Below are 25909 nucleotides of genomic sequence, written 5' to 3' on the forward strand. Positions count from 1 at the left end.
TCATCTAGCAGTCACTTTTATCCTAAGCGACTTGAAATAAATACATTTGTCAGAAGATTCTATTGTGAGATTTTATTGTGAGCGCAAAATACATTAGGCTTATGGAATGAGTCTTTGGATAAATAAAAACTATTTTTAAAACAATACAACCAACAAGGGGCAACCGATACATTAGTCGTCATTGTGGCTGATGTAGAAATTAATTAATCGTTGTCATTAAATAATTATAAACATGGGTCAATTCATCAACACTCCATTTTAGACTAGCTGGCATTTCAGTAATGCTAATTTATTTTACACTTACAGCAAAACCTTCTATTCCATCGTTGAACAATCTAATTCTTTATTTATGTCTATTTATTTACAATTCCTAGTTACAAAAGACCAATACAAACAAATCCCACATTTCACAAGCTGTTTTATATAACCCTACATATTAGAACAGCAGCTTGTTAAAATGTCAGGGAGAAGCAAAAGAAAGACAATATTTACACCAGTATGTATGTGCAAGCACACATACATAACATATATATAATACTTTAGGAAAATGTGAATGCAAAATAGCATTATTGGACATAGAACTAAACTATGCAATATATAAAAGTGCAAAAATACAAAATATTTGGCCTGAGACCCTCAATTGCATATTAAAAAGGAGTTTCATGAGCCCACCCTTCCCATCCTTCAGTTGTATGCTTTATAAGAAACATTATAGTGTATGGATACACCATTCATATCTACTAAACTACAATACCTAGCTAAAATAGTGTTACTTAAAAAGGTAAAATAGAATCGTTTCCCACACCAAGGCAGTGATAATGTAGATGATTTTTTCTGTAGTATACAGGCAAAACCCACAACAGAAGAATGAATATAGAACTCTGCAACGATTCCATGTGAAAAATTAGACTAGGGATTTGAGAAAATCCGACGTAGAAGTTTGACATTTTTACACCAAGATTAGGGTTGACTTAATTAAATTAATTAAGAAATTGAGTAAAAAGGTAGTTCTTCAGATTCTTCTGATAGGATTGGACATTAGGTCAATCTCAATCTGGAGGACGGTCAGAGGTGGGAGACAGTAGAGTTTATGACGTCTTGCTCTCCTTTGGAGTTAGCGGTCTTGGAGAGGTCGCGCTGTGGAAAGATAAACCAAAGTATGTTACCATGAATAAGGAGGAAGGAAAGAATCAGCACAAGCCAGTGAGGAGTGGTTTTTGCTTGCCATTTCAAAAAGGTGCGATGTCTATCCATCTACAGGTATGTGGTAAGGGAGAGTTAGTGGTTAAGTGGATTAAAAACTAATTTTACACGAGGAAAAACAGCATCAAACAACGTATCCAGAGACGAAATCTCCTTAACAGGAGAAAGGCAAGCTTTTGGCGCAGATTCCATTAATGCCATGCAAAGTATATAGGTTTAGAGTTGGCATCACACTGATGGCTAGAAAGGCAAACACACCTTGCCTGAACAGATTCAGTGTTGACCAAGTCCTTCTAAAACATAAATGTACATTAGTACACCGTGTAACACCACATACACTACTGAGACGCCAACCTATGTGTAGCTTCTAGAGCCAATAATAACCCCTGATTGCTTCGCATAAGGGACGCAACATAACGATGTATTACACTGCTGGACGGGGAATCTAAAAAAATATATATATTCAAAAAATTTCAAAAAAAGTCAATTACCAGAAATTCAGAATAAGTGGTGGCAACAGAGGTTATGCTGGTGTTACGCTTTGGACTAGCAGGGGTCATCAACGCACCGCTCACAGGCGACGCCTTGACCTCGATCATGTTCTCCCGGTTCCACCGCTGGTGCCCAGCGTGCGGGGGTTTGATGCGGCCTGGGGTCCGGGGCGCCAGGATCTGACGTGTGGAGAGAGAGAGAGAAAAAGAAAAAGAAAGAGAAAGAGAAAGAGAAAGCAAAAGAGACAGAGGGAGAGACAGACAGAGACAGAGACACAGAGAGACAGAGACAGAGAGAGAGGATCAGACACGAGCACACAGAATTAATTTGTGCATTACAGTGGAGACTCCATTAAAATAAGGCCTAAAAAAATTTTTTGTTTGGTTCCGGTTTCCGACCGACCCTGTACATTTATGTGCGACCCAAATTATTTTATGAGCTTTAAAAAAAAATATATATATATATTTTTTTTTATGCAAACTATAATCACGTTTTGGTACAGCACCTCTTCATTCTGTACAAGGATGAGCGAATTTTCTCGTTTTTAAATGAAAACAACCTACCTATCATTCGCTGCCGCTGGAAAAAAAAAAATAAAAAAAATAAATAAATTCCCTACCTACCCATGACCTCAACTGACAACCAACAGGAACCAAACTTTTTTTTTTTTTAGGCCCAACAGACCGAAGACACAAGTTTGTTTCCATTACAGAACGAGCATCGTCAAGGAGCATTCCACTTGATCCCTTGTCGATGACAAGCGTCCATGCACCGTCGACCTTCGCGGGGAAGCCTACCTTATTGGCTGACAGCGGGGGGCGGGACATAGCCGGTGAGCGACAGGTGGAGATGCCGTAAACGGAGCGCGACGTGCTGTTAGAGGCGGTGCTGGAGAGGCTGGAGGTCGCGTTAAACTGGAGACACATTCGAATGGGAATAGCCGCGTGGGTTAATGACAGCACAACAACCCCTCACCGACCAGTTAGTCTTTACACTTGGAAGGCACGCCCTTGGCTTGCGTGTAGGTCTCTAGAGCCATCTTGACTACTAAAAGCCAGGCGACGCGTTTATACCATTGTAAAAACTAGGGGGGCCTCACCCTCCGCGTTTTGTTGGCTGTCGGGGTGCCGAGCAAGCGCCGCTTGGCGGGCGTGCGTACCGACGTGCCGTACAGCATGTCCTCCTCCGTCTGCTTGCTCTTCTTCAGTTGCTGTGGAACGTTATAAACAAGAGAGAGTTACAGACGCTGCATCGGCTTGCATTTCCTACGGCCTATGGCGAAGGCGCGTTTACTTTCGTCTTCTTCAAAACGTGTCCCGTAGATAAAGCGCTATATTTATTCACCCGCTCTTGTTTCTCGTTCTCCTTGTCTACGCGGTGCGACTCCCACTGCTCCTCCACGTACTGCATGAACTTCTGCCCGCTCACCAGGAACTCTCGGCCCTGCTCGCTCTCCCAGGCCTCGATCTCCGATGTCAGCTTCTTCTCGAGCTGTGTGTGTGTGAGGGGGGGGGGGGGGGAGACACACAGGGGCCCGTCGGTTATTGCCATCGTCGGGTTCCAGTGCAAACTGTATACGGTCAGGTGTCACTTTTGAACGTGGACCATCGTCTCCTTACCTTGGGGAGACTTTTCGACAACTCGGTCCTCTGCTTCTCCTCTTTGAGGAGGTTTCCTCCCCGGTTTGTGAACCTCGTGGGATCTGTTGCTTTTTTCTGGGAATGAAAGGAAAAACGGATGGTCTATTAAAAACAGTAACCTTTTGCACACAAGAATGGACCCCGGCCAGAAACTTGATATCAATTATACTTTTATTTTGAGATTTCCCAACCCTATAACCAATAATAGTGTATTCATCATTAAATTAATTGGCGTGGAAAGTAAAAGGCAAAGATATGCATAAACTAGCCACAATGTTTAAACAGGAGTACACTAACTTCAGATACTGCAGACCCCTGGGTGTTATCATTAGACATGCCCACTTCTGCCATTGCTGTGAAACGGGTTAAACAGCATTTCCCTGGTAATATTTGAAAGAGTGCAATCAGTCTCACCTCGAGGTCCTGGAAGAGTCTCCAGCTTTCTTCCCACTGGTGGACGCCCTCAAACAGTGCTTTGTGGTCTTCATAGTGCTGCCTCAGTCGCTGGATCTCTTCATCATGGAGACCCAGCAGCTCCTCTGTAAAATCCTCTGGGAAAGAAAAAAGGGCCCATGTTCAGCATTTACTTTAGACAATAAACCTCTCATTTGTGATGCTGTAAAGTACAATTACAAAAGGGGATCCCCTCACCACTGTAATACGGCACAAACTCCTGTTGCTGGTCCATGCTCAGGAAGCACTTTGTCCAAAACACGGCGATCTCGGAGCGGATGGCTTCCGTCACGTTGCGCATGTTCAACAGCTTGAGCTCCTCCAGGCGCTGAGCCTCTGCTTGTAGCTGAAAGGGAGGGAGTGATGCAACATGAGCCGGCCTGGTTGCAAGTGCAACATACAGGGGGGCGCGATTCAAACACTGGTGCCTTTTCACTCACCACGTCGAGATTCCGTTTCTTTGACATGACCATGTGCGGGGAGAAGGCCTCCCGCTCCTCCTGGGAGACCTGCAGTCTGTCCCACAGCCTCTGGATCCGCTCCCTGTGAATCTCGCACTGGGCCTCGTTCTCAGCCCGGTGCCCCTCCAACTACGGCGTCGCCAACGACAGACAAGGGCCGCCGGTTAGTGGGTCGGCTTAGCTCAGGAGGTAGAGCAGTAGTCTTGTAACCGAAAGGTTGCCAAGTTCGATCCACAGCTCCTCCTAGCTGAGTGTTGATGTGTCCCTGAGCAAGACACCCAACCCTAACTGCTCCTGACGAGCTGGCTGTCGCCTTGCATGGTTGACTCTGCCGTCGGTGTGTCAATGTGTGTATTAAACGATATAAGTCGCTTTGGATAAAAGTGCTAAATGCCCTAAATGTAAATGGGTAGGAAAGCTAAGCACCCAATGCTTTAACACAGAGCCGATATTTTTTATGTCATGTTCCATAGACCACATCAGCTATTCTCTGCTATAATGACATGCACACACACACACATCTTTTTAGGAAAGTTGCCAAGTGTTCTCCATCTAAAGGAGTACATTTTTCTAAGACGATTCAACGTTGGTTGCAGTGATGCATATTAAATGCTCACCTGACAAAGCAGCAGCTTGAGAGAGGTTATGTTGTCTCTGGAGAGGCAGAAGGCCTCATCATCCTCGCACACAATGTCCTTTTCAAAGCTGGTCTCAGGAACCTGATCCAGGTCGTCCATGCATAGGATGATCTGTCTCTTGATGTCCACAAACTCAGCGTGCCGCCTCCCCTGAAAAGATATCCATCACGATAAATAAAGATTCCTGCCACCTATATATCTTTCTTGACATTGTCGAAAAGTAAAATAAATAAAAAGGTTAATTCTAACTAAAGGTTTGGGTTATTCCCACCTTCTCAGCCATCTGGTTGGTTACGTGTTCCCGGAAGTCTTCCAGCTGTTCCAGTGAGGGGACAGAGTCTTCGTTGACCCTGTATGGCATGGAGCACAGGATGTCACAGAGGTCGTGGTCCTGCTCCATCAAGGCCTTCAGCTGCTGCACGCGCTGGCTCTTCTCCAACACCAGCACCTCCACGCGTGTGCGGATGTCCTTCTCCAGCTGAAGCATAGTGCTGCGGGCCTCTTCCTGAACACACCAGGACCAACAAGAGGTTTACTTTAGATTGTCCCGATTTGTAACCTATTGGCAACAGCCATTGACTTTATGAGCCAATAGGTCTCTCATCAGCAGTTCTGAACTTATTGCTGATATGTTTTTGTTGTTCTAACCTCAAATCTGGGTAATTGAAGTTCCAAGCAGAGTTTCGCCATTTCGTTGCGGCATGTTTCAATGCTGATCATCAGTCTCTTTTTCAGAGCCTCCTCCTCTGCAACCATCATATCCAGTAAACTCTATGGTGGTGGAAACAATACCAGCAAATTTAACAGATATATCACACACGAAATATATAAATCCAACCTTGAACAAGTCCTTGCATTTTCTATTTTTAGCTTTGATGTGCATTGGTCAATTTATAAATGTCATAAAACAGCTTTGCAGGGCCTTATTGGCATAGAGAGTTAAAGAGTTAAAGTTTCGATAGGCGTAACAGTCAAGGCAGATAATGCTAAACGACCACTCCCTCCGATCAGACGGTAGGGACAGGCCAACGTAGGTTTCGATTTAAAACCAAGCAATAGGAATAACAAACAACAAAGTTGATCAAGTTTATTTTTACTAATATAACAGAGTAGAAATCGGAAACGCAAGGACCATTATGAAACGCAAGGACTGTTAAGAGAACAATCACCTTAATGTGACTCTTGACTACATTGGTCCTCTGCAGCCTCTGCTCCTCGGAGATGCCGATCTCCTCCCAGATGTCCTTCAGGTGGTGTAGGGCTTTATTCAAGCAGGTCACCGACTCCGCTGCGAGCACCTCACTGCAGAGGGACACCCCAAAGCATGACCAAAACCCTAAAACATGAGCATCTCCCAACTCATTCATGATTTCAGAAAACTACACATAAACGACGGATATGTAATACACAGATGATTGCGTGAGTCTGGGTTTCTATGGCACTGAATAAGTTAGCAATTGGGCTAACTGGCTAACAAGTGCGACGCCCCGTTGTATAATGTGTTTACAACTAAAGCCATGGTTTGAAATAACATCAGTATAAATCTCATAAGCGTTATATAACGTTACCTCTTTCTCATCGTTAATTCCCAGGTTTTTAATGGTTGTCGAGGACTACAAAAACTTAAACGCAGCGCTGTCCGCTAACCGTCACCCTCAAAGCAGCAACGTCCACCCAGTGTTGTCTGTGTCTCAGATTCAAAACACGCGTGTCAACGCAGGCTGCGCTCTCATTGGCTAGTTTGGGGATGCGTGCGCAGCTCGTTGGTACAAATAAAATGAGGTAACAAATTGTTCCGGGTGTGGTTTGCTCATGGACCTGTTAAAGAAGGATTTGCTGATGGAAATATAATCGTTTATGACATCTCGTTTTGCATTTTTTTTTTATGTAAAACTTTTTATGTAAAACAAAAAAAATACTTGAAAAAAAAAAATTATTGAAGAAGTTTATAGCTTTGAGTTTATACACAACTCTTTAAAACGGTATGGAAAGAGACTTTTTTTTGGAAGATATTGGTCCAAGTAAGTAACATGGACATAAAAAACATATTAAAACATTTATTCACATTCAGTTCATAGTATCCTTTTTTTACATCAATCCAAGAGTGCGCCTCAGAAGCAATAAGTCCATTCAGTAATGCCAGTGGTCCCGCAGGTGGTTCACATCCTTTACAGTGGCAGGAATCTTTGAGTTTCTGTCCATGATGCAATACAATGCAATAGCAAAGTTTTTCCTAAAATAGAGCAGCTGTCTGGACTCATGCACGGTTATCCAACAATGCCTCGATGAGTCTGGCACTGTTTGTGATGGCTGTCGTAACAATGATGAATTTATAACCTAAAGAGAAATGACAACAAACATACAGTTTATCATGTTATCCGATTTCGGCATGTTTTATATCAATAACAGAATGATTCAGTTCTATTATTGATTATTGATCAAGGTCCCCATAAAAAATAAAAATAAACTTTATTATTCAAAATCAAGCCCTTTCTACCTTTCTCTTTGCCAAGGAAACGTAGGGCCGAGATCTCGGAGAAGGTGCATCCCCCGAGGAACATGACCAGGATGGTCCTCTGAGTGTCGCTCCTTGCCTTCCCGTCAGCCTCACTGCAGCCTGAAGAGAGACAAGCATCTCCTGGTATCAGCGACATTCACACATCTAAACACACTGTGTTTGATTTGAACATTTTATTTCAAACATGCAAGAAACATGTCATCGAATGACAGAAATAATTTGTGTTCAATTGTATATGTGAAGGGATGTCAACGATTTATACCAGGGACAGTTAAATAGTTATACAGTAATAAATAATAGTATCGCTAACTAACCTGAGGCTGCGAATTCCTGGCCATTGAGTAACCTGGTGACTTCTTCCAAGCCAGTCCATCCATCTCGCTCCAAAACCTAAAGACACGACCAGACACAGAGGAGCCTTGTGAGATCTCCCCCCAAAAACACCAGTTTTCCTCCTATACTCCTAAGCAGTGCAGTGGAATAGTGGTCAGGCTGGATGACCCACCTGTTCGATGAGTTTACAGCTGAGCGGCGCATAAGCCCCGCTGAAGATGTAGGCCATGTCTTTGGGAACACGCAAGTCGTATTCCTCATCCGATTTGGGCACCTTTACAGCAAATGGTCAAAGGACAGCAATAGCCTCAAGTTAAAGGAATTAAGATTGTATTTAGCAACAAATCAACGCTGTACATGTTTTACAAATGGTATAGAGTAGGAGAGTTTTAGTGGCATTTCCAACGGTTCAAGACATCGAAAATGGTGGTTCATTTGAGTGGCCAGATTACCTACCAAGTTTAGTCTCCTACTTAGGGCTCGGAAATGGCTCTTCTTCGCCAAAGAGGAAAAGGCATCAGTCAGCTTTCCTAAAAAGACAGAACAATGTAATTCTGTGTGTGTTTGTGTGAATGACGTTATAACAGAGAATTGCTGGACTACTGTTGCGAGTTATGTAGTACATCGTTTCGTGAGGGGATGTCGATACAGCATCGTGGGATTCTAAGTCGGTAGCCCGTTTCACCTGCAGCTCTGTCGTTAACCAGCTTGCCAACTTTGCTCTCCATGGCGGTAAGGGTCTCCCCTGTCGGCTGCTCCACCAGAACCCCCAACTGCTTCAGGTTGGCAAAGGTCGGAAGGTGGTCCACGCCATAACTCTGTCAAGGCCGAGCCAAACAGGCATAAACATCATTAATTCCCCATGTTCCACCTGACCATGGTTATTTATCCCTATGATCCCCATACTGTTACTACTTTATTAGGGTTCACCTGTAGGTATTGTGCCTTCATTGATTTGTAGTCTTTGGAGAGTAGACCTGTGACGAAACGCAAGGAGTCGTTTGTTACTGCAGCATTGGGAGGACATTTATTTAGCATGTTGGAGTCAAGAAGACTCACCGTTTTCCGTGAGCGACAGGAGACAGAGGAGTCGCAGGCTCTCTATCATGGAGCACTGAAGGAAGGACAATGAATGAATACTGGGAGTTTTCTATTAACCCGTTACTACTATGCATGTGTCTATCTGAGACTCACTTGTCTGTTGATGTGCTCCTCAATGAATGTAATACATTCCCGGATGTCGAACCCCTCCAGTAAGGCTGTCACGGTTATGGAAAAATAAGCTTGTTTCAAAATACTAGGATGCATTACGTAATACCCAATATTGACGTTTTTCAATATTGTATGCATCTTAAAAATAATTTAAATCCTAGTTTTTTTATCCAGTGCACGGTGTTCTTCTTACAGTGCTCGGTTTTCAACAGCTCTTGAAATTCCTGCTTTGTCTTCTTCTTCATCATTGATTCACTGGCACCAATATCTGTCATGAAGGATGTTGTTGATTACTCAGAAGAATAATAACAATTTGTAGATGAGAACCACTCAAAGTATTACTCACGTAAACTCAACAGCCGATGCTCTTGTTTTAAGCCTTTGAGTTCTTCTGAGACAAATGTCTTTATCTGTTTTATGTCCATACCACATCTTTTCTGAAGGATAACATAAACAACACAGGATTCATTTATTTAATTAACTGCTGGTTAATAGAAGCTTCCGGAATAGTGCTGCACACATGATGCGCAGATGCTTCACCCACGTCGTATGCAGTCTGAAGATTTTTGGCTTTCTGACTGAGAAACCCGAAAACGTTGGAGAAATGCTCATTCCGGATTTGGTTAAACACCTGAGGTGGATTAGACAGGCAACAATGTTAGCCTTGCACTTTGGTATTCATCTGGAAGATTGACGTTACTTCCCAAATACTGCAATTGAACTATTTAAGTCTTACCTTATCTTGCGAGTTAAGCATTACTTTTAAACTTTTGTCAGAGGATGTAACTTCCGGACCAAACTCCACACACCCTGCAGAATAAATATTTCAAGTCACATGGTTGACATTCAGCTGCAAACAAGATTGTCGCAAATTATATATGTTCTCTTACTATGGGGAACAATCTCTACTAAAGCATCTTATGTACTGCAATACAATGTAACATAGTGTGCAGAGATACAATTAATAGAAAATGGAATGAATAGTCTTCAATAGTAAGTACTCAATAATAGTTATCTGGAATATTCTTCCAAGTCCACTCAATTTAACATGAATACTTTCTGGTTCGTAAATGCCCATAGTCTCCTAATTTTTTATTTTATCTTTCATTATGAGCTAATAAAAACATGATGGAAATATCTTAAAAGATAAGACCCTTGAATAAACTCTGACAGGCACCCTTGAGGTTCTACGTACCACATTTGATTCTGAAGATGTCATCCACTAACCCTTCATAGACCACCTGGGAGCACATAGGAGTGACGTAGTCCACATCTGGAGGGGCAAGTATCAACAGTCAGACAAACGAACAAAACAGACAAACCGTCATCTGCAACATTGTAGGGAAAACTCTGCTACTTGCCTCTATCAAAAAGAAAAACACTTCCAATCTCCCCATCGCAACCTTTCTGTTCTCCCTCCTCTACCTGCTCCCGCCATGACTCATACGCCATCTGGTGCCATCCAACACATAAAACAAATAAGACTTAGGCCCAATCCCATTTCTACCCCTTCCCCCTCCCCCTTGTTTTGAAGGGGTAAGGGGAAGGGGGAAGGGGGAAGGGGGGAGGGGGAAGGGGGAGGGGGAAGGGGGAGGGGGAAGGGGGAGGGGGAAGGGGAAGTGGGAAGGGGAAGGGGTAAGGGGTAGAATTGGGATTGGGCCTTAGTGTTATACACACACACACAGATAAGTTACATTAGCCGTGTTGGAGAGGAAACTGCTGTTTTCAAAGCCCTCGATTCACACATTGGTTTTGCCACCATTAGAGACCCAGTGATCCCACCTTGGAACATCGGCCGATCCCGTAGACCTTAGAGAAGGGGCCGTAGAGGGAGTGCAGTAGGTGCAGCGCACTGCCAGCCGTCCGCACCCAGCGCTGGTTCCCTTCCTAGGACAGATACAGAAGGCACGTCTGGGTACTTTGGACTTTGCGTTATTGAAATGAAATGGTAGACGTGGAAATTACAAAACTATTTTCGTTGATCGTATAAATTCATGGGTTGGTGGGAATGAAAAGGTTTTGTAATCATTAGGAATAAATAATATATATTTTGGCATGCAAAATTGTGTATTATACCAGAAGTAAACATTAGACTTACATATACTATAATATTATAGAATCAAAGTTATAATTAACGAAACAAGTTGCAGTAGTGAGACCATATATTAGACGGTACAGACTACAACGGAATAGATTACAGCACACGTTATTTATCAGACAGTTTGAGATCAATACCAGGAAATAGTCTCGGAAGAACTCTGGGAGTTCCAGGCTGATGATGTCATCATCCAATGGGAGGAGATGGAATGCCCACTCATCAGTTGTCACGTCTGAGAGAAAGAAACAACACTGTAGATCGATATATTCTACGAATAACAGACAAAAACGCTAATACACAAGAGGTTACCTACCTCCGAAGATTCCCTGCTCCTCCAATACGTTCTCACAAGCATAGAACTGGAATGGATGGACATCAGTAGAAATGAGTTAATGTTTCTCATGTCGTAGGTATTTGGAAGACGGCATTAGTAATGTAAGCAGGATATAGGGCACAGGGTTTTACCTTCTGAGGGGTAAATATTAACTTGTATCTTCTGAATTTCCCAGCAGCTTTGTCTGCGTTCACCACATCTTTAAAAAAAAAAAAGGGGGAAAAGCCGAGACTTCAAATTATTGATTATAATGGTCTGATATCAGCCATATTGCCATTGGGGGTTTCCTTTATGATGAAAAGCTAGGCTGTTGTTTACATACCACAAATCCACTTCACAGATTGTAGCCTTGGACGTATCAGAAAACACAATCTAAAAAGAGATTTCAACACTTTCACACTGCAATGTCAGCTTCTTATCCACCATATGAGCTGGGCTGTAAGACGGCACTGTACTTACTGATCAGAAGTGCTCACAATCGTCTTATATTCCACTTTGTAGAGTTTGTCAACTTCATGTTGCTTTAAAATAAAGCACAAACAGAAATGAAAATCGTGTTTCAATTCACTTCGTTGACTAAATGCATAGGTAGTTGATGTACCTTAAGTGTAGAAACATTGGCAATACGATCAAGTGGGCTCATTAAGTCAGCATCAATAAAGAGGTCCTTCCTTCCGGGTAGCTGTTAAATAAAGATCAGAATAATAAATGCAATGCAAACATCAATTTGTAGCTAACAGAAAATAAATAAGACTCAAAATAACACAAAATAAAAACGATATTATGACTTAAGGTATGATACATAAAGCTTTTTAGTGATGAAATAGATTTCTGAGACCTCCTTGCAATAGTCAATATCAAACGACAGTTAAACCCACAGTGTGGAGAGTAAGTGGCTGGGATTACCACCAGCAGCACCCAACAGTGGTGACTTTACCATTTATTTTAAAGCATCTGTCCAAATCAACAGTGAGGGTTGGGGTTAGGGTTCGGCTAAATCAGTGGTACAATCAGACCCACCTGCTCCAGCAGATAGATCAGCTGGTCCCTGGCCAGCCTCTTAAGCAACGAGAAGTCTGGGAGCTCTGGGGAGTCTCGTCTGATGCTTTGAGCCATGGGGATGAGTGACAGGGGGGGCGAACAGCCGTCTGTCTGTCCTTTACTTGTAAACACTCTTCTAGTGGCATGTGGAGACATTAGATCGCTATGTGAAATCTTGTTTGTTATTAAATTAAGATAAATGACATAAAAATGAAGGGATCATGTATTGACAGCCCTGATTAAGAGCTGACGTTGCCTAACTTGAAAGCTACGCATAGATGCTAGACATGCTTCTTATAAAACGATTATAGGAGATTTTATATTAATAATAATGCCACTTATTCACTGGTAACATTCAAAGACAGTGTCAAATGGTTAAAATAAACAACAGTATTTGAGTAAGTGTAGGGCTAGCTACCTTCTTCCGTGGTGGGGACGGATGGAACTAGGTACTCAGAGAGCGTGTTGCACTCCGGACTGATTCAGGGGGGGACACCTTTAGGATATAGTCGCTGAGAAGAAGTGAAACTACCAAACACCAAATAATCGACCCCGAAAAAGTATTTAAGACTAGACCATTAAATCACTGCTCACGATGAATTCCAGTACGACTGTGTTATTGGAAACGGTCAATTTCGCGGCAGAAAAGCACCGCAGTCAACGGCGTAAAGATGTAGAAGGAACCCCTTATATCAACCATCCCATAGGTTTGTCCTGTGCTGTCAGCCTTTCCTTATTAAATGTTTTATTTAATGTTCTTCTGTGTGATATTATGGATATGCCATCTGCTTAAAGTTGTTTGCCTTTTTTTTAAGGAGTTGCAAGAATCCTCAGTCATGAAGGTGGCATTGTTGACATTGAGGTGTTGCAAGTGAGTTGTCTGTATTTATTATAAAATAAAATGTATAGCCTATACTGTATTTGCAAATTACAAAAACAAAGAAGTATTACTGTTTACTCTTTGGGTTTTCAAAATCACTAACTAAAATCACCCTATGTATGTTCCCCCAATTCAGGCAGCTCTTCTCCATGATACTGTTGAGGACACAGACACCAGCATAGCAGAACTAGAGTTAACCTTTGGACCAACCGTGGCGCGCATTGTCCAAGAAGTGACCGATGACAAGACCCTCCCCAAACAGGAGAGGAAACGTCTCCAAGTAGAGCACGCACCCCACTGCAGTCAACAGGCCAAACTGGTCAAACTGGCTGACAAACTTTACAACTTGAGGGACCTTAATCGCTGCACACCTACAGGTGGCTTTTTGTTTTGTGGTCCATTGTGTTTGGCGGCTAATCTGTGTTTCTTATTACCACTGCGATTGTGCTGTTTCTTCTATTCATGTATCGGTTTTCCTAACGATACACTTGTTGGTGTTTTTAGATCAATTAAATCACTTTGTTAAAATGTTATGTTTTCAGGTTGGACTGCAGAGCGAGTCCAGGAATACTTTGTCTGGGGCTCTCTGGTGATAAGAGGACTAAAAGGCACCCATCCAGCCCTTGAAGAGAAGCTTGAAGCGCTGTTTAAGCAGAGGGGAATTCAGCTTTGAAAAATATCCCTACTTGAACATTTCTGCAAAAATAATGCTGTCCGCACTCTTCTTCATGAAGTAATATCAAAAGAATAAACCTTCCAACCATATATATGTAATTATTTTGTGGAATACAATTATTTCTTGTTTCACATTAAACACGGTGTAAATAAGAATGATAAAATCCATAATGAGAACTGTATACACGCACTGAAACAAAAGATTAAACTTTTAAACAATATATATGCAATTATATTGTGGAATTAAATAATCTCTTGTTTCACATCAAACACGGTGTAAATACAAATGATGCCACCATAATAAAGGCTTTATACAAACTCTGAATCATTCATGAGTATGTATTCTTTTTAGTAGGACATTTTTATATTATTATTTTAGTATTATTTAATTTGTTGTAATTCCAGAGGAACTGAAGCTACTACATAATGATCCACTCGGACTCACACCACTTCCGTTCCGTTCAGCGGTTAGACTTCCGTTCGCGTCGAGGATCTCAGATCTAGGAGCGTGGATTGTAAAGGATATATTTCTCTAGGTCTTTATTTCTGTTTTGTTTTGTCCATTAACTCGGTCCACCATGTCAGGACGCGAGGCCCTCAACATGAAGCTGCCGCCGATCCAGTCCACGGCCGGAGCCGTGCCGATCCGCAATGAGAAAGGTGAGAAGTCTGCTATCCGATTAGCAACATAGCTAACGTTGCAACAATAATAATATGGCCTAGTAGTATTGCATTGACAGTTTTAGACCGGACAGGACAAGAGGATATTGATTGTATATAATTTTTATGTATATGCATACACGTGTGTTCAGTTAATCATTAAGTATATCATTAAGTATAATACAGAGCTTCATCAAGTTCCAACCACCAACCTATCCATATAAAATAAACCAGTACAATCTGAAACAAACAAGTATTGAATAAACATGATTTTCCTCAATGCGCGGAGATCGAATTAGTTGCAAAATAGAAAAAGTGCCACCTGTCCGTCTTTCTGCTGTATGTCAATAGAGCATCTCCTCAACGTGTTGCCATTACTCTCTCAGACCTGACGTCATCGTTGATGCTCTGTCTCAAGTTGGAACTAAGTTTCCCTAATTCTAACCTCATGTTATTGTGACTCCCCTCACGTTCAACAACAGGTGAGATTTCCATGGAGAAGGTGAAGGTGAAGAGGTATGTCTCCGGTAAGCGTCCCGACTACGCTCCGATGGAGTCGTCGGACGAGGAGGAAGAGGATTTCCAGTTCGTGAAGAAGGGGAAAGACGCTGAACCGGAGCTGGAGGAGGAGGAGGTGTCGGATCCTCGTCTCAAACGTCTGCTGAACCGGGTGTCTGAGGATGTGGAGGAGAGGTATGTTTCTCATGTTGGTCACGCCTGTCTCCCGAGGGCTTAGAGCTGGGCTAATATTAATCCAGAACGTGTATATAGTTTCTCTTTATGATGCAATGAATCATCCTGAAATGCAGAACGTTTTTAAAAGTGGGTTTACAGTACAGCATATTGTCAAATTATAATGTGTTGTATCAAATACCAGCCTATCCATATAAAATAGACCAGTACAATCTGAAACCTAGAGTATTAAATAAACATGATTTTCCTCAATGCATAGAGTTCACCTTCGCAACCAAAATGGAAAAAGTATGCCATATGTCCAAATCTTTCTTCTCATGAATCTGTCGCAACTGTTAACTGTAATGGCGAGTAGCCACAGTTTTCATCTGTCAATCAGTATCTCCGGTGGAAAATGATCCAGTGCTTCATACCTACCCAACTGTCTCTCTAAAAACCGGCACCATCTTATAACCACACACTTCTGGTTATATTGTTGTTGTTGTTGTTGTTACCAATAATGATTTTGGCTCATGTTTTCCTCAAGGCTGGCGAGACACAGACAGATCGCGGAGCCCGAGCTGATCGCCGAGAGCAGCGAGGACTCGGACGAGGGAACCTGGCACCCGGAGCGACAGGAGAGCAGCGAGGAGGAGGAAGAAGAGGAGGAAGAGGAGGAAGAAGAAGTTGACGATGAGGTTCGGATGAATTTACACCAAAAAAATATCTTGCCTTTTTTTGAGCCAAAACCAATACTGTATGCTCTGTGAGAAACAACTCTGTGGGTGTGATTTTTCTCCATTCAGGAAATCGAGAGGCGGCGACAGATGATGCGCCAGAGGGCTGAAGAGCGGAAGAACGAAGACATGGAGATCATGGAGGTGGAGGAGGAGGGGAAGTCGGGGGAGGAGGCCGAGTCGGAGTCGGAATACGAGGAATACACCGACAGCGAGGACGAGGCGGAGCCAAGGCTGAAGCCCGTCTTCATAAGGAAGTGAGTGAAATCCGGCCGGATTTTACTACCAGGGAGCAGGTGCCGTACCACAAACGATGGTCCAGAGCAGCCTCTCCCACTGCAGCTAGGATGATCCGGCTGATCAGTTAGAAAATAAACTGCATGTGGCTCCGGGGGTAGAGCAGGTTGACTTGGACCCGGAAGGTAGCTAGTTTGATCGCCGGCTCTGCCTAGTTGAGTGTCGAGGTGTCCCTGAGCAAGACACCGCACCCTAAAACTGCTCCTGACGAGCTGGCTGTCGCCTTGCATGGCTGACACCGCCGTCGGTGTGTGAAGGTGTGCCTGAATGGGTGGTTGTTAGGCAATATTGTAAAGGGCTTTGAGTGGCCACTGGTTAGAAAGCGCTCTATAGAGGCAGTCCATTCACCATTCACATAGATTGTGAACAACTCAAATTACCGTCTCAACACACTATCCCATCGAGCTGCTCTGGTTCTCGTGCGCCCCAGGAAGGACCGGGTCACGGTGGTGGAGCGCGAGGTGGAGGAGCTGAAGGTGAAGGAGCTGGAGGTGGAGGCCAAGAAGCAGGTGGAGGAGCGGCGGCGCTACACGCTGAAGATCGTGGAGGAGGAGGCCAAGAAGGAGTTTGAGGAGAACCGGCGCACGCTGGCCGCTCTGGACGCCCTGGACACGGACGGGGAGAACGAGGAGGAGGAGTACGAGTCCTGGAAGGTCCGCGAGCTGAAGCGCATCAAGAGGGACCGCGAGGCCAGAGAAGCGTGAGTCCCCGAGGGGTTGATGAAGATGATGATGTGCTATTAGTGGCGATACTTTGAGTAACATTGTGTAAAAGTCGACACACAAATGTAACTGGAGAACATTTGTTTTCTAATGTCTAACAATTCTCCCGAACTGGCAGTCAAGGACTGTTTTAATATTTTGGGTTGCAGCTAATCTATGGCTCGTTGGTCTAGTTGCAATGCTTTCAGCGTCCAGAAGGTGTTGACCTTGAGTTCTCTCGTTTGTTCCTAGCATGGAGAAGGACAAGGCGGAGATCGAGAGGTTCCACAACCTCACAGAGGAGGAGCGCCGAGCAGAGCTGCGTAACAGCGGCAAAGTCATCACCAACAAAGCGTCCAAGGGCAAATACAAGTTCCTGCAGAAGTATTACCACAGGGGAGCCTTCTTCATGGTGAGTGCCTTGTTGTGCGTTGGTAGGCAGTTTTAAACTTGTAAACTTGTAACAGTGGATGAGGTAATTAATTCAACACTTTTTTTGATATAAGTAATCTGCAATTTGCTTCATAATAAACTAGACCGCATATGGTTCAATGGTGTGGTCGGTATAGCGAAGAGGGGGATCCAATTCCCCTCTGACTTTGTCGGTTTGAAGAATGGCTGTACATGGTTTGCACAGCTGTGGTTTGTACATTGAACTCGGTTCGTACATTAAACCTGAATGTGATGTTCTTCCAGGATGACGAGCAGGACGTGTTCAAGAGAGACTTCAGCGCTCCCACACTGGAGGACCACTTCAACAAAACCATTCTACCCAAAGTCATGCAGGTCAGACCCATGTTCTCCTTCTCCATTTACATTCAGGGTATTTATCCAAAGCGACTTACAATAAGTACATTCGTCAAAAGAAAGAAAAGACAACATTTCGTTGTCGGAACAGTAGAGAGGTTCAGAGAAATAAGTGCCAAGCACTCACAATTTTTAGGGTAACTTATCCCCGTACACAACAAAGATAGCTACGACACGATGCTAAGTACTTTTTTTTTTAAGTGCCAGGCCGTGCAACATACAATAAGTGTGTACATTGAGGGTCAGGATTGGAAGGTCCCTCTGCGTCACTCTCAGCATGTGGTTCCCATGACACACCCAGTAGCTCATCCACAACTGCCGCTGAAATGTTTGGGTTTTCCCCTTTCTTCAGGTCAAAAACTTTGGCCGTTCCGGACGCACCAAGTACACCCATCTGGTGGACCAGGACACCACGTCGTTCGACTCGGCCTGGGCCCAGGAGAGCGCCCAGAACACCAAGTTCTTCAAGCAGAAGGCGGCCGGGGTGAGGGACGTGTTCGACAAGCCCACGGTGAAGAAGAGGAAGGCGTAGAGCCGCACCAACGCGGACGCCTGTCTCGCCAGGCCACGTTTCGAAAGACTGAGTGGAGATTTTGGGCACGTGATCACGTCCCCCTTCAGATGCGTCAGAACAGCGTTATTCTTTTTTAATACTGCACTCTGGTTGGATGAGTCGATCATTTCTCAAGAGATTTAGGTCGCAATACTTTATCCGATATGGATTAAGTTGAATAGTAATACTCAATGAATCGTGCTTTTAGTGGCTCTAGTGGCCACTAAAAGCTAGCGGCTATTTACCATAAATTTTGATCCATGCTCAAAATTGTCCAAGGGACAATGTCGTTTTGTACAGTGTTCTGCATTGACTTCAAATATCCACTTTTTCAATATATTTCAATGCAACTGTGGTGTTGATACATTATTGTTAATAAAATTCATTGTTTGATTAATCTCAGATCCAAACTTTAAGAATATATAAATTATTTTATTGCCTGTTTGGAGTATGCAGGATGTTTTAAGGGGCAGCCATGATTGGATCCCTCAACCATTTCATGCCCATATAACAGGATTTATGTTGCACATGCATGTCAGTTTAAAACGATTCTGGAAATGTCATTGTAATGTGATCACTTTCCCAGTCATAACACTTAATAGTGGATCAGATCTATTGGTCTGAAAATCAAATTGAGTCTTGAGCTTTCAATTAACGGCCTCGATTTTGGTTATAGATGCATTCGTTGATCGATACTGGTAGGCTTATCGTTTGTAGATTGTAAAGACAAGAAAAAAACTAGGCTAACCAAATGGGACATTTTATTAAAAATAAAAAAAGCTTGGTGAGGAGAATGTCGACAGTTGTCGGGCCAGTTTACGAGGTCAACATGGGTCGGGTGTGTAAGCTATGTGATGAAGGTATAACAGTCCAATCCTCAGTTTGTCAGGGCCACCAGAGCCTCCACAACGTTCCCCATGTGTTCCCTGAGACTGCGCTCCGCCACGCCCCTGGAAATCTCCATCTCCGACATCTGGATCATCACAAATCATAGGAACCAAATCAGTACACCTTCAAGCTATAGCATATACGCAAGAGTGGGTATCACCAATAACTATACCATTGTACTGTAAACCATCTCCATCAGAATGAAGCATGAACCACGCCTATGAATAGATTCTGACTAAAGTACTGTGTTACAACATAATCTTGAAATTATAACTAGTGCAGAAAACATTTAAAGGGTCTGCTCGGAACGGGCCGATTGCTTGGCCTTCCGTATCGCTGATTACAGCTTTCTCAAGAACCGCTGATCCTCCAAACAACCTCACACTCGACCTCGCACTTCTTTGAATCCTCGACCATTCACCCACCATGTGAGGTTGATTGGATGAAAGGTTGTAGAGAAAATCGTAGGAATGACATGCATACAGAGATTTGTCTAATTATAATTGGATTGCATTGCAAATCACAATCAGATAGTTGTGGTGCTTATTGTTTGGGAACTTACAATAAGTTCTACATCTTCTCTCTTGATCGTGACTTTGGCCAATTCTCTTTCTCTGAAATGACAAAAGCAAGAGTTAGTTCCGGGCTTTGATTTCTGGTTCAGCAGTTGTATTGTTAACTATAAATCTATATCATATCTAGGTTGTAATAAAAGCTCCATTTATACAGCACTTATTGCTGCAATATACATAAAAAAAACACCCACCTCTCCTGTTTGGCTTTCTGTTCTCGCGATCTTCTGTCTCCAATCACCGACATGGCCTGAAAGAGTCAGAGAGTCACAAACATCAACGTCTGACAGCTGTCAATCAGAGATAGATAGATAACTTTATTGCCATGTCAACAAAGTTGATTGGAATTTGTCTTGGTGCTACACAGGTTACAATAAGGCAATACACGCACAGTACATAAAAGACAATGACACATGAAATCATTCAAACCAGTAAAAGATAAAGAGCGTTTGACAGATACCGCTAGACTACCGCATATTTATTGATTACGCTAACATGTATGAGGTTATATCGAGCCCCGCAGAGCCCCCTGGCCGTTGTGTGTGTTCACAGATGTATGTTAATGCATCCACCCTCCTATCTAAGGGTTTGTGTCCACACATCAGGCGCGTGTGTGTGGTTGTGTGTGTGCGTGCGTGCGTGCGTGTGCGTGTGTGTGCCGGTGTTAAACCGGCTAGGACCACATGCTCGCTAGCTGGTGCTAGCCCTCCTCACCGTCTCCAGGTCCGAGCTGGAGATCTCCTTCTCCTCAGCGTAGTCCGTGACCCGCTCCAGGTCCGCGGCGCCGCTGTCATGTTTGCGGGGCTTCTCCACCGGCTTCCCGGTGCAGTTCTCCTCGGCCTCCAGGTCCAAATCAACGTCGCCTTCGGCTGCCATGTTAGCTCCGTGTTAGGGGAGAGAAAGAGATGTCGGAAGAGAAACGATGTTGCACCGGATGTTGAGGCGGCGTCCGAAACTAGACCGGAAGTAAACAGGTTGCTTTATAGTTATGTTTATTTTAACAAATTGATGTGTTCTATTTTCCTTCGACCATGCAACCAAAACTAATTTCATGATCATCATTTACTATCTTAACAAGGTAATTTGTTATGAAGATAACAAAACCTGTGTAAAACATGCTAAAAAAGAAGTGATACTCAAGGAGGTCCTTTGACTAAACGTTATTTCATTATTTTATGATTTGAACATGGTAACAAATTAGTTTTACATCTTTAACTTGGTTGATTCTCATAATTTGTATGAATGTATAATTGATTAGGTAATTGTTGATTACTACATCTATTAGATCTCTGTATACAATCAATCAGTCATCATGGTGGGCAGGATATGTGTTGCTCCCAACCAAATGTTCCCAGCATCAAAGCACCATGGTTGCAGTGACATCCTTGAGAAAGATCCCCATAATCTAGGCCTGCTCTTATCCATCCAACCCAATATCCATCTGAAGACAGGCAGACAGTAATATAGGTTGCTTTTGTTAACACTGTGTCTGCTGAATTGCAATCAAAAACCATATACCTACAAGAGCAATTATTAAAATGACTTTTTCGGGAGCAATTATTTATAATTATAAAATGAAAGTAACAGAATGTAATAATCCAGTAGATGGGGCACAGGTTATGGGTACAGTGTCAATTATTTATTTGTGGATTTGAGATTTTATTGCTCGCCACATGAACTCTCGTTGTACAAATCAACCGCCGCCGTCTCCCTGAATTCACTGGTCGGCAGGCATTAGCGAAATCCACCTAAGGTAATCTGCTTAAAGGCATAATTAAACTCAGTGCCTTCAGTCACACCAAGGTCTAAAATCACACCTGCTGCCTCCCCCCCTCCACCGAGCATGTGCAGCTCTGCCAGCATGGAACGATGTCTGGTTGACCCAGCCACACAGCGATGGCCTCAGGGCCGGTCGGACACCTCTTCAACCCCTTCATTTTGCTCTATGACTGATAATTGATGACGCTCTGTGAACTTTTGGAATTACCATTGAGTGTCTATGGGAAGTGATGTCTTGCCACTGTCTTGGGGCCCAGGTAAGACGCAGATACGCATTGTAGTGTTCTCGATCTGTATTGTGTGTGTTGAGATGTTTTAGGAGAGTGAAGGTTTTTCTATAGGTGAGGGGATGGTTTCGGTATAAAAAAATACGAAAATAAAATAGGTTGGTCACTCTGCGATAAAGCGTGGTGAAACTCGTACTGTTATAAGTTATTTCATCCTTTATTTATTAAAGCGTTCAATGTCAAAAGTTCACTTTCGAAGTATGTGGCAACCGTTTTTTTTATATCATAAATAATCCAGAACAAGTGTGACAGAAGTGACAGAAGTTTTAACATGCCCAGAGTGATTTGCTACGGATGAAGGATAATGTATGGCGTGCGATGCCACAGTCACGAATTATTAAATAGCGTTTCCATTGAACGTCAATGTTTTTTCCTCGTATCCATGTGAGTAATTTACAAAGACAGTTTTTTTCCACCTATTTGACAACTTCTGATCAATGGATACAACTATTTTCAAAGTGTGATTCACCCTCGCTTTTGAAATGTGTTAAGAAAGGATAAGCTTGTGCGATTAATTAATTGTTTATCTTAACATGGGGGTGTGTGTGCGTGCGTGCGTGCGTCAGTGTGGGCAGCTGAGCTTGGATTGGATCCAACTGTTATTCCACAAACCTATTGAAACCATAGATTAAGCACTTTCACTCAAGCGTTAATTCGCATCCCCTAATTTGCTTTTGTTTATTCATCTCAAGCGCTCTCCCCCCTCTCCCACAATGCAACAGCAATTATCTGAGAGTGAAAGGGCCCCCAGGAATGCTGGGCAGCATCTCTCTGGGTGAGCATGGGGGGGGGGGGGGCTGGACCACTGAGAGGGAGATGCTGGTCTGTTGGACTAATTGGTTTGTAAATGTTTACAGCACCAATCCATCAAACATAAATTATGGTTTGAAGCTTAAGATCTGTATTACACTCGGTTTTCCTAGTCTAGGAACATACCAGCTGATGTTTGATGGGAAGAATGTTTTTTGCCTGCATTGAAGCCTGTTTTTCTGGGGGAAATTTAAACCAACTTGTGTACCAAGATACTAGGGATGACAAGAATAGTGAGGATTTAAAGGAAGGGAGAAAGTTGTCCAGACTTGTTAAACTGGACTTTGCCTGAAAAAATCCACCAAGATAAAAACAGAAAAAAAAATAACACTGTTTTAAGCTCAATAAATGTTTTATTATTATCACACATTTCACAAAAGTTTGAATGGAAAAACAACGAGCAAATCAGAGCCTTTCTCTGGACTGGCTGGTTGCGTCAGCAACATTGTAGTAAGTTTGGTGTGCGCGTGAAGTCAGGACAGAAAGGGGCATGGATTCAGGGTAGGGCCCGACCGATATTGATTTTTGAGTGCCGATGCCGATGCCGATTATTTTCAGAGAAAAATTACGATTACGATTTAATCGGCCGATTAAAAAAAACAAAAAAAACAAAAAAAAATCAAACATATAAAACGTAGTTTTTGATACCTTAAATATACTTTAAACACTTTTGACGAATATGTGAATTGAATGCAGAACCTTTGAGTGTTTTAGAATACATTTACAGTCAAAAATTAGTGTAATGTAAAATGTAAAATAAATAAATAACTCCCAATGTGCTGCGCTCGTGAGCAGTATGGTCTCACCGTTAGAGTCTACAGTATAACAAATTAACATGGCATGGGACCTAAAGAAAAACAGGCACAACATGCTCAAACAACGCGTCTTGTGTACATTGGTGAGGTGAGCGCGCAGCTGCCTGAGCGAGCGTGCTTTCAGTAAAATTCAATCTCCTCTTTTTTACTCCAGCTAAAGTTGTTAGTTAGCAAGGCGAGTAGGAGCGCAATCTGCAGAATACTAATCGCAATAACATTTATAAAAAAAAAAAAAAAAAATCGGTTGTAATCGGCGTCTTTTTGGCCGATGCCGATTATTTTCAAAAAGGCTATAATCGGTCGATTAAATCGGCAGGCCGATAAATCGGTCGGGCCCTAATTCAGGGTGTGCACGTGATGTCAGGACATGAATGGGCATGGAGTCAGGATGTACTGAGGAGGTCATTACTCATTTAATAGTACCCAGTTTATATCTAGATTCAGGGAAGCAAAACATGTTCAAGTTAGTGCATATATCTTTGCCTTTGACAACCGATTATGTATACAATATGGTTTGGACTTATGTTAACTCTGCCTACATTGTGATGGATCAAACAGGTCAACATTTCAAACTAGGTCATTGAATGGTTTCATGGTCTGATTAATGTATTTCAATGAAAGTTTTTCCATTAATAACGGTAATAGCCTCTTCAGCCAAAATATGATATTGTTTTGTTTCGAGACAAGGGTCAAAGATAGCATTCAGGTTACTTGAATTATTTTATTTTTGGATGTTATTGTTGACGTTAAGCCACACTAACTTCCCAAATGTAGTCATGGACGGATGATATGATTGCGGTATTATTAGCCGCAGATATAGAGATATTGGCAGATACATTCAGGCTCTCTTGTGCTGTACTCATGGTCACTGCGTTTCTAATACATAATGCCTCTCTGACCAGCACAAGGACAAGGGAACGCCCACAAGCTCGCATGGGGGTGGCTCTCAATCCTCAACATGACCCGCCATCATCCCACTCAGTTTGTCCTGAGCTACCCCCATAGAGGTTAGCAGTAGTGTGAGTGAGAGAGAGAGAGAGAGAGAGAGAGAGAGAGAGAGAGAAAGGGCGAGGGCCAGGGTGAGAGAGAGAGAGAGAGAGTTTCTGTAAGAGAGAGAGAGAAAGAGAGAGGGAGAGGGAGAGAGAGAGAGAGAGAGAGAGAGAGAGAGAGAGAGAGAGAGGGAGAGGGAGAGAGAGAGAGAGAGAGAGAGAGAGAGAGAGAGAAAGGGCGAGGGTGAGAGAGAGAGAGAGAGTTTCTGTAAGAGAGAGAGGCAAAGAAGGATCTAGAAAGAGTTAGACATCAGATAGAGAGTGGGAGAGATGTGTTAGCTACAGAGCGAGTTATAGAGAGACATGTCAGGGAGTGACATGAGATTGAGACATGGGTAAAGAGAGAGCCATCGGCTGCAGGACTGAAGGTGACCCTGGCTGCAGATGATGGCTGAACAATGACCGGATTATCCTGACGCGTCCCCCCCCCCTCCACGCTAACCCACATCTAATCTGACACAGCCCTTCCCACCCACGCACTCGGCTCACCCTGCAGCACACATTTCTGATAAAAAATGATTGGGTTTGATCTATTTCCATGGGGTTCACGCTCATTAGAATGTCAACTGTCATTCGTTAAACCTCAACATCACACCCGTATCCGGTGCTTGGTTGGTGAGGAGAGAAATTCCATCGCAGCCTGCCATGCCTGTAATCTGTGACATTCCAGGTGGTTAGTGTACCTGGTTGCTGGGATAAACACTTCTCGGTAGGATTATAGATGATAGATGTTTACAGTTTTGTAAGCAGGTTCTTTTAAGCACCGTACGTGTTGAGTGTCAGGTATCATCTGCCAATCACAGTGGGGTAAACCCTCCAATTATTAAGTCTGGATTACACAGACGCATTAGCCCACCCTTCCGGTGGTCCTACTAGTGTGTTGGGGTCTACCAGGGTCCTGCAGGGGCGAGTAGTGAGGACCTGGGGGAGGGGGGGGGAGGGGGGCGATGGGGACGGGGACGGGACAGGGAAGACAGATGGTACCAGTGCCTCTTTCCACCTCCACCACCTCCTCCAACTTCCCACTCCTTGCCTATCCCTCCCTCCCTCCCTCCCTCCCTCCCTCCCTCCCCCCTCCCCCCTCACCGATCCGGCCTAATCTGAGCGGGTAGGGTCAGGGGAGGGGGGAGGGGACGCGATGGGGCGGCATTGGGTATGTGCCACCACCTCTCCTTCTCTCTCTCCCTCGCCCTCGCCCTCTCCCTCTTTTTTGGCAGCGTCCGGGACAAACTCAGAGCCTAGCTATGTAAAGTAAAAAAACACACGCACACATACACACGAGAAACAGAGGATTGCTCCCCCTG

At 43.4% G+C, this 25909-nt stretch overlaps 6 protein-coding genes across 13 annotated transcripts in view; 3 read left to right on the forward strand and 3 right to left on the reverse strand.

Moving 5' to 3' along the window:
- Window positions 1-57: 57 nt before the first annotated feature.
- prc1b (protein regulator of cytokinesis 1b) lies at window positions 58-6603 on the reverse strand. 4 transcript variants are annotated; one of them, XM_060072396.1, is made up of 15 exons: window positions 6456-6603; window positions 6057-6189; window positions 5536-5658; window positions 5159-5392; window positions 4867-5037; window positions 4229-4378; window positions 3987-4134; window positions 3750-3886; window positions 3315-3410; window positions 3040-3186; window positions 2795-2905; window positions 2493-2609; window positions 1772-1874; window positions 1462-1496; window positions 58-1137 (listed from the first exon to the last, which is right to left on the reverse strand). In XM_060072396.1, the coding sequence occupies exons 1-14, from the start codon at window positions 6464-6466 to the stop codon at window positions 1477-1479; spliced, it is 1701 nt and encodes a 566-aa protein (XP_059928379.1). In that variant the 5' UTR covers window positions 6467-6603; the 3' UTR covers window positions 58-1137; window positions 1462-1476. The 4 variants fall into 4 exon arrangements, with proteins under 4 accessions (XP_059928379.1, XP_059928376.1, XP_059928378.1 ...); XM_060072393.1 differs by having other exon boundaries at window positions 1695-1874; XM_060072395.1 differs by lacking the exon at window positions 1462-1496.
- A 328-nt stretch (window positions 6604-6931) lies between these two features.
- Window positions 6932-12967, reverse strand: vps33b (VPS33B late endosome and lysosome associated). 4 transcript variants are annotated; one of them, XM_060072388.1, is made up of 24 exons: window positions 12842-12967; window positions 12403-12556; window positions 11984-12064; window positions 11842-11903; window positions 11705-11754; window positions 11514-11581; window positions 11362-11407; window positions 11186-11280; window positions 10733-10837; window positions 10312-10402; window positions 10146-10223; window positions 9687-9760; window positions 9495-9581; window positions 9297-9387; window positions 9144-9218; window positions 8933-8997; window positions 8798-8852; window positions 8669-8715; window positions 8424-8556; window positions 8195-8268; window positions 7911-8012; window positions 7720-7795; window positions 7385-7504; window positions 6932-7224 (listed from the first exon to the last, which is right to left on the reverse strand). In XM_060072388.1, the coding sequence occupies exons 2-24, from the start codon at window positions 12496-12498 to the stop codon at window positions 7145-7147; spliced, it is 1851 nt and encodes a 616-aa protein (XP_059928371.1). In that variant the 5' UTR covers window positions 12499-12556; window positions 12842-12967; the 3' UTR covers window positions 6932-7144. The 4 variants fall into 4 exon arrangements, with proteins under 4 accessions (XP_059928371.1, XP_059928372.1, XP_059928375.1 ...); XM_060072389.1 differs by having other exon boundaries at window positions 12403-12559; window positions 12842-12918; XM_060072392.1 differs by lacking the exons at window positions 12403-12556; window positions 12842-12967 and adding an exon at window positions 12261-12348.
- Window positions 12968-12988: 21 nt separating this feature from the next.
- On the forward strand, window positions 12989-14303 carry hddc3 (HD domain containing 3). Its single transcript, XM_060072398.1, has 4 exons — window positions 12989-13130; window positions 13239-13294; window positions 13440-13680; window positions 13846-14303. Exons 1-4 carry the CDS (start codon window positions 13019-13021, stop codon window positions 13974-13976), a joined length of 540 nt encoding a protein of 179 aa, XP_059928381.1. The 5' UTR covers window positions 12989-13018; the 3' UTR covers window positions 13977-14303.
- Window positions 14304-14423: 120 nt separating this feature from the next.
- Window positions 14424-18807, forward strand: mfap1 (microfibril associated protein 1). Its single transcript, XM_060072397.1, has 8 exons — window positions 14424-14638; window positions 15121-15331; window positions 15858-16008; window positions 16117-16304; window positions 16775-17044; window positions 17298-17457; window positions 17742-17831; window positions 18205-18807. The coding sequence occupies exons 1-8, from the start codon at window positions 14557-14559 to the stop codon at window positions 18382-18384; spliced, it is 1332 nt and encodes a 443-aa protein (XP_059928380.1). The 5' UTR covers window positions 14424-14556; the 3' UTR covers window positions 18385-18807.
- Window positions 18808-19153: 346 nt separating this feature from the next.
- On the reverse strand, window positions 19154-20813 carry hypk (huntingtin interacting protein K). The gene is made up of 4 exons (XM_060072399.1): window positions 20580-20813; window positions 20060-20115; window positions 19856-19907; window positions 19154-19378 (listed from the first exon to the last, which is right to left on the reverse strand). Exons 1-4 carry the CDS (start codon window positions 20739-20741, stop codon window positions 19283-19285), a joined length of 366 nt encoding a protein of 121 aa, XP_059928382.1. The 5' UTR covers window positions 20742-20813; the 3' UTR covers window positions 19154-19282.
- Window positions 20814-21657: 844 nt separating this feature from the next.
- Window positions 21658-25909, forward strand: part of serinc4 (serine incorporator 4) — a 9644-nt gene continuing 5392 nt past the window's right edge. Inside the window, exon 1 of one of the 2 annotated variants that reach the window (XM_060071943.1) lies at window positions 21658-21901. In XM_060071943.1, the coding sequence (XP_059927926.1) occupies window positions 21875-21901 (27 nt within the window). In that variant the 5' untranslated portion in view covers window positions 21658-21874. Of the gene's footprint in view, window positions 21902-25719 lie in introns of those variants that run through there. The other variant, XM_060071942.1, reaches the window with a different exon arrangement.

This window comes from Gadus macrocephalus, chromosome 14 (assembly GCF_031168955.1).
Source record: "Gadus macrocephalus chromosome 14, ASM3116895v1".
Classification (NCBI taxonomy): Eukaryota; Metazoa; Chordata; class Actinopteri; order Gadiformes; family Gadidae; genus Gadus; species Gadus macrocephalus.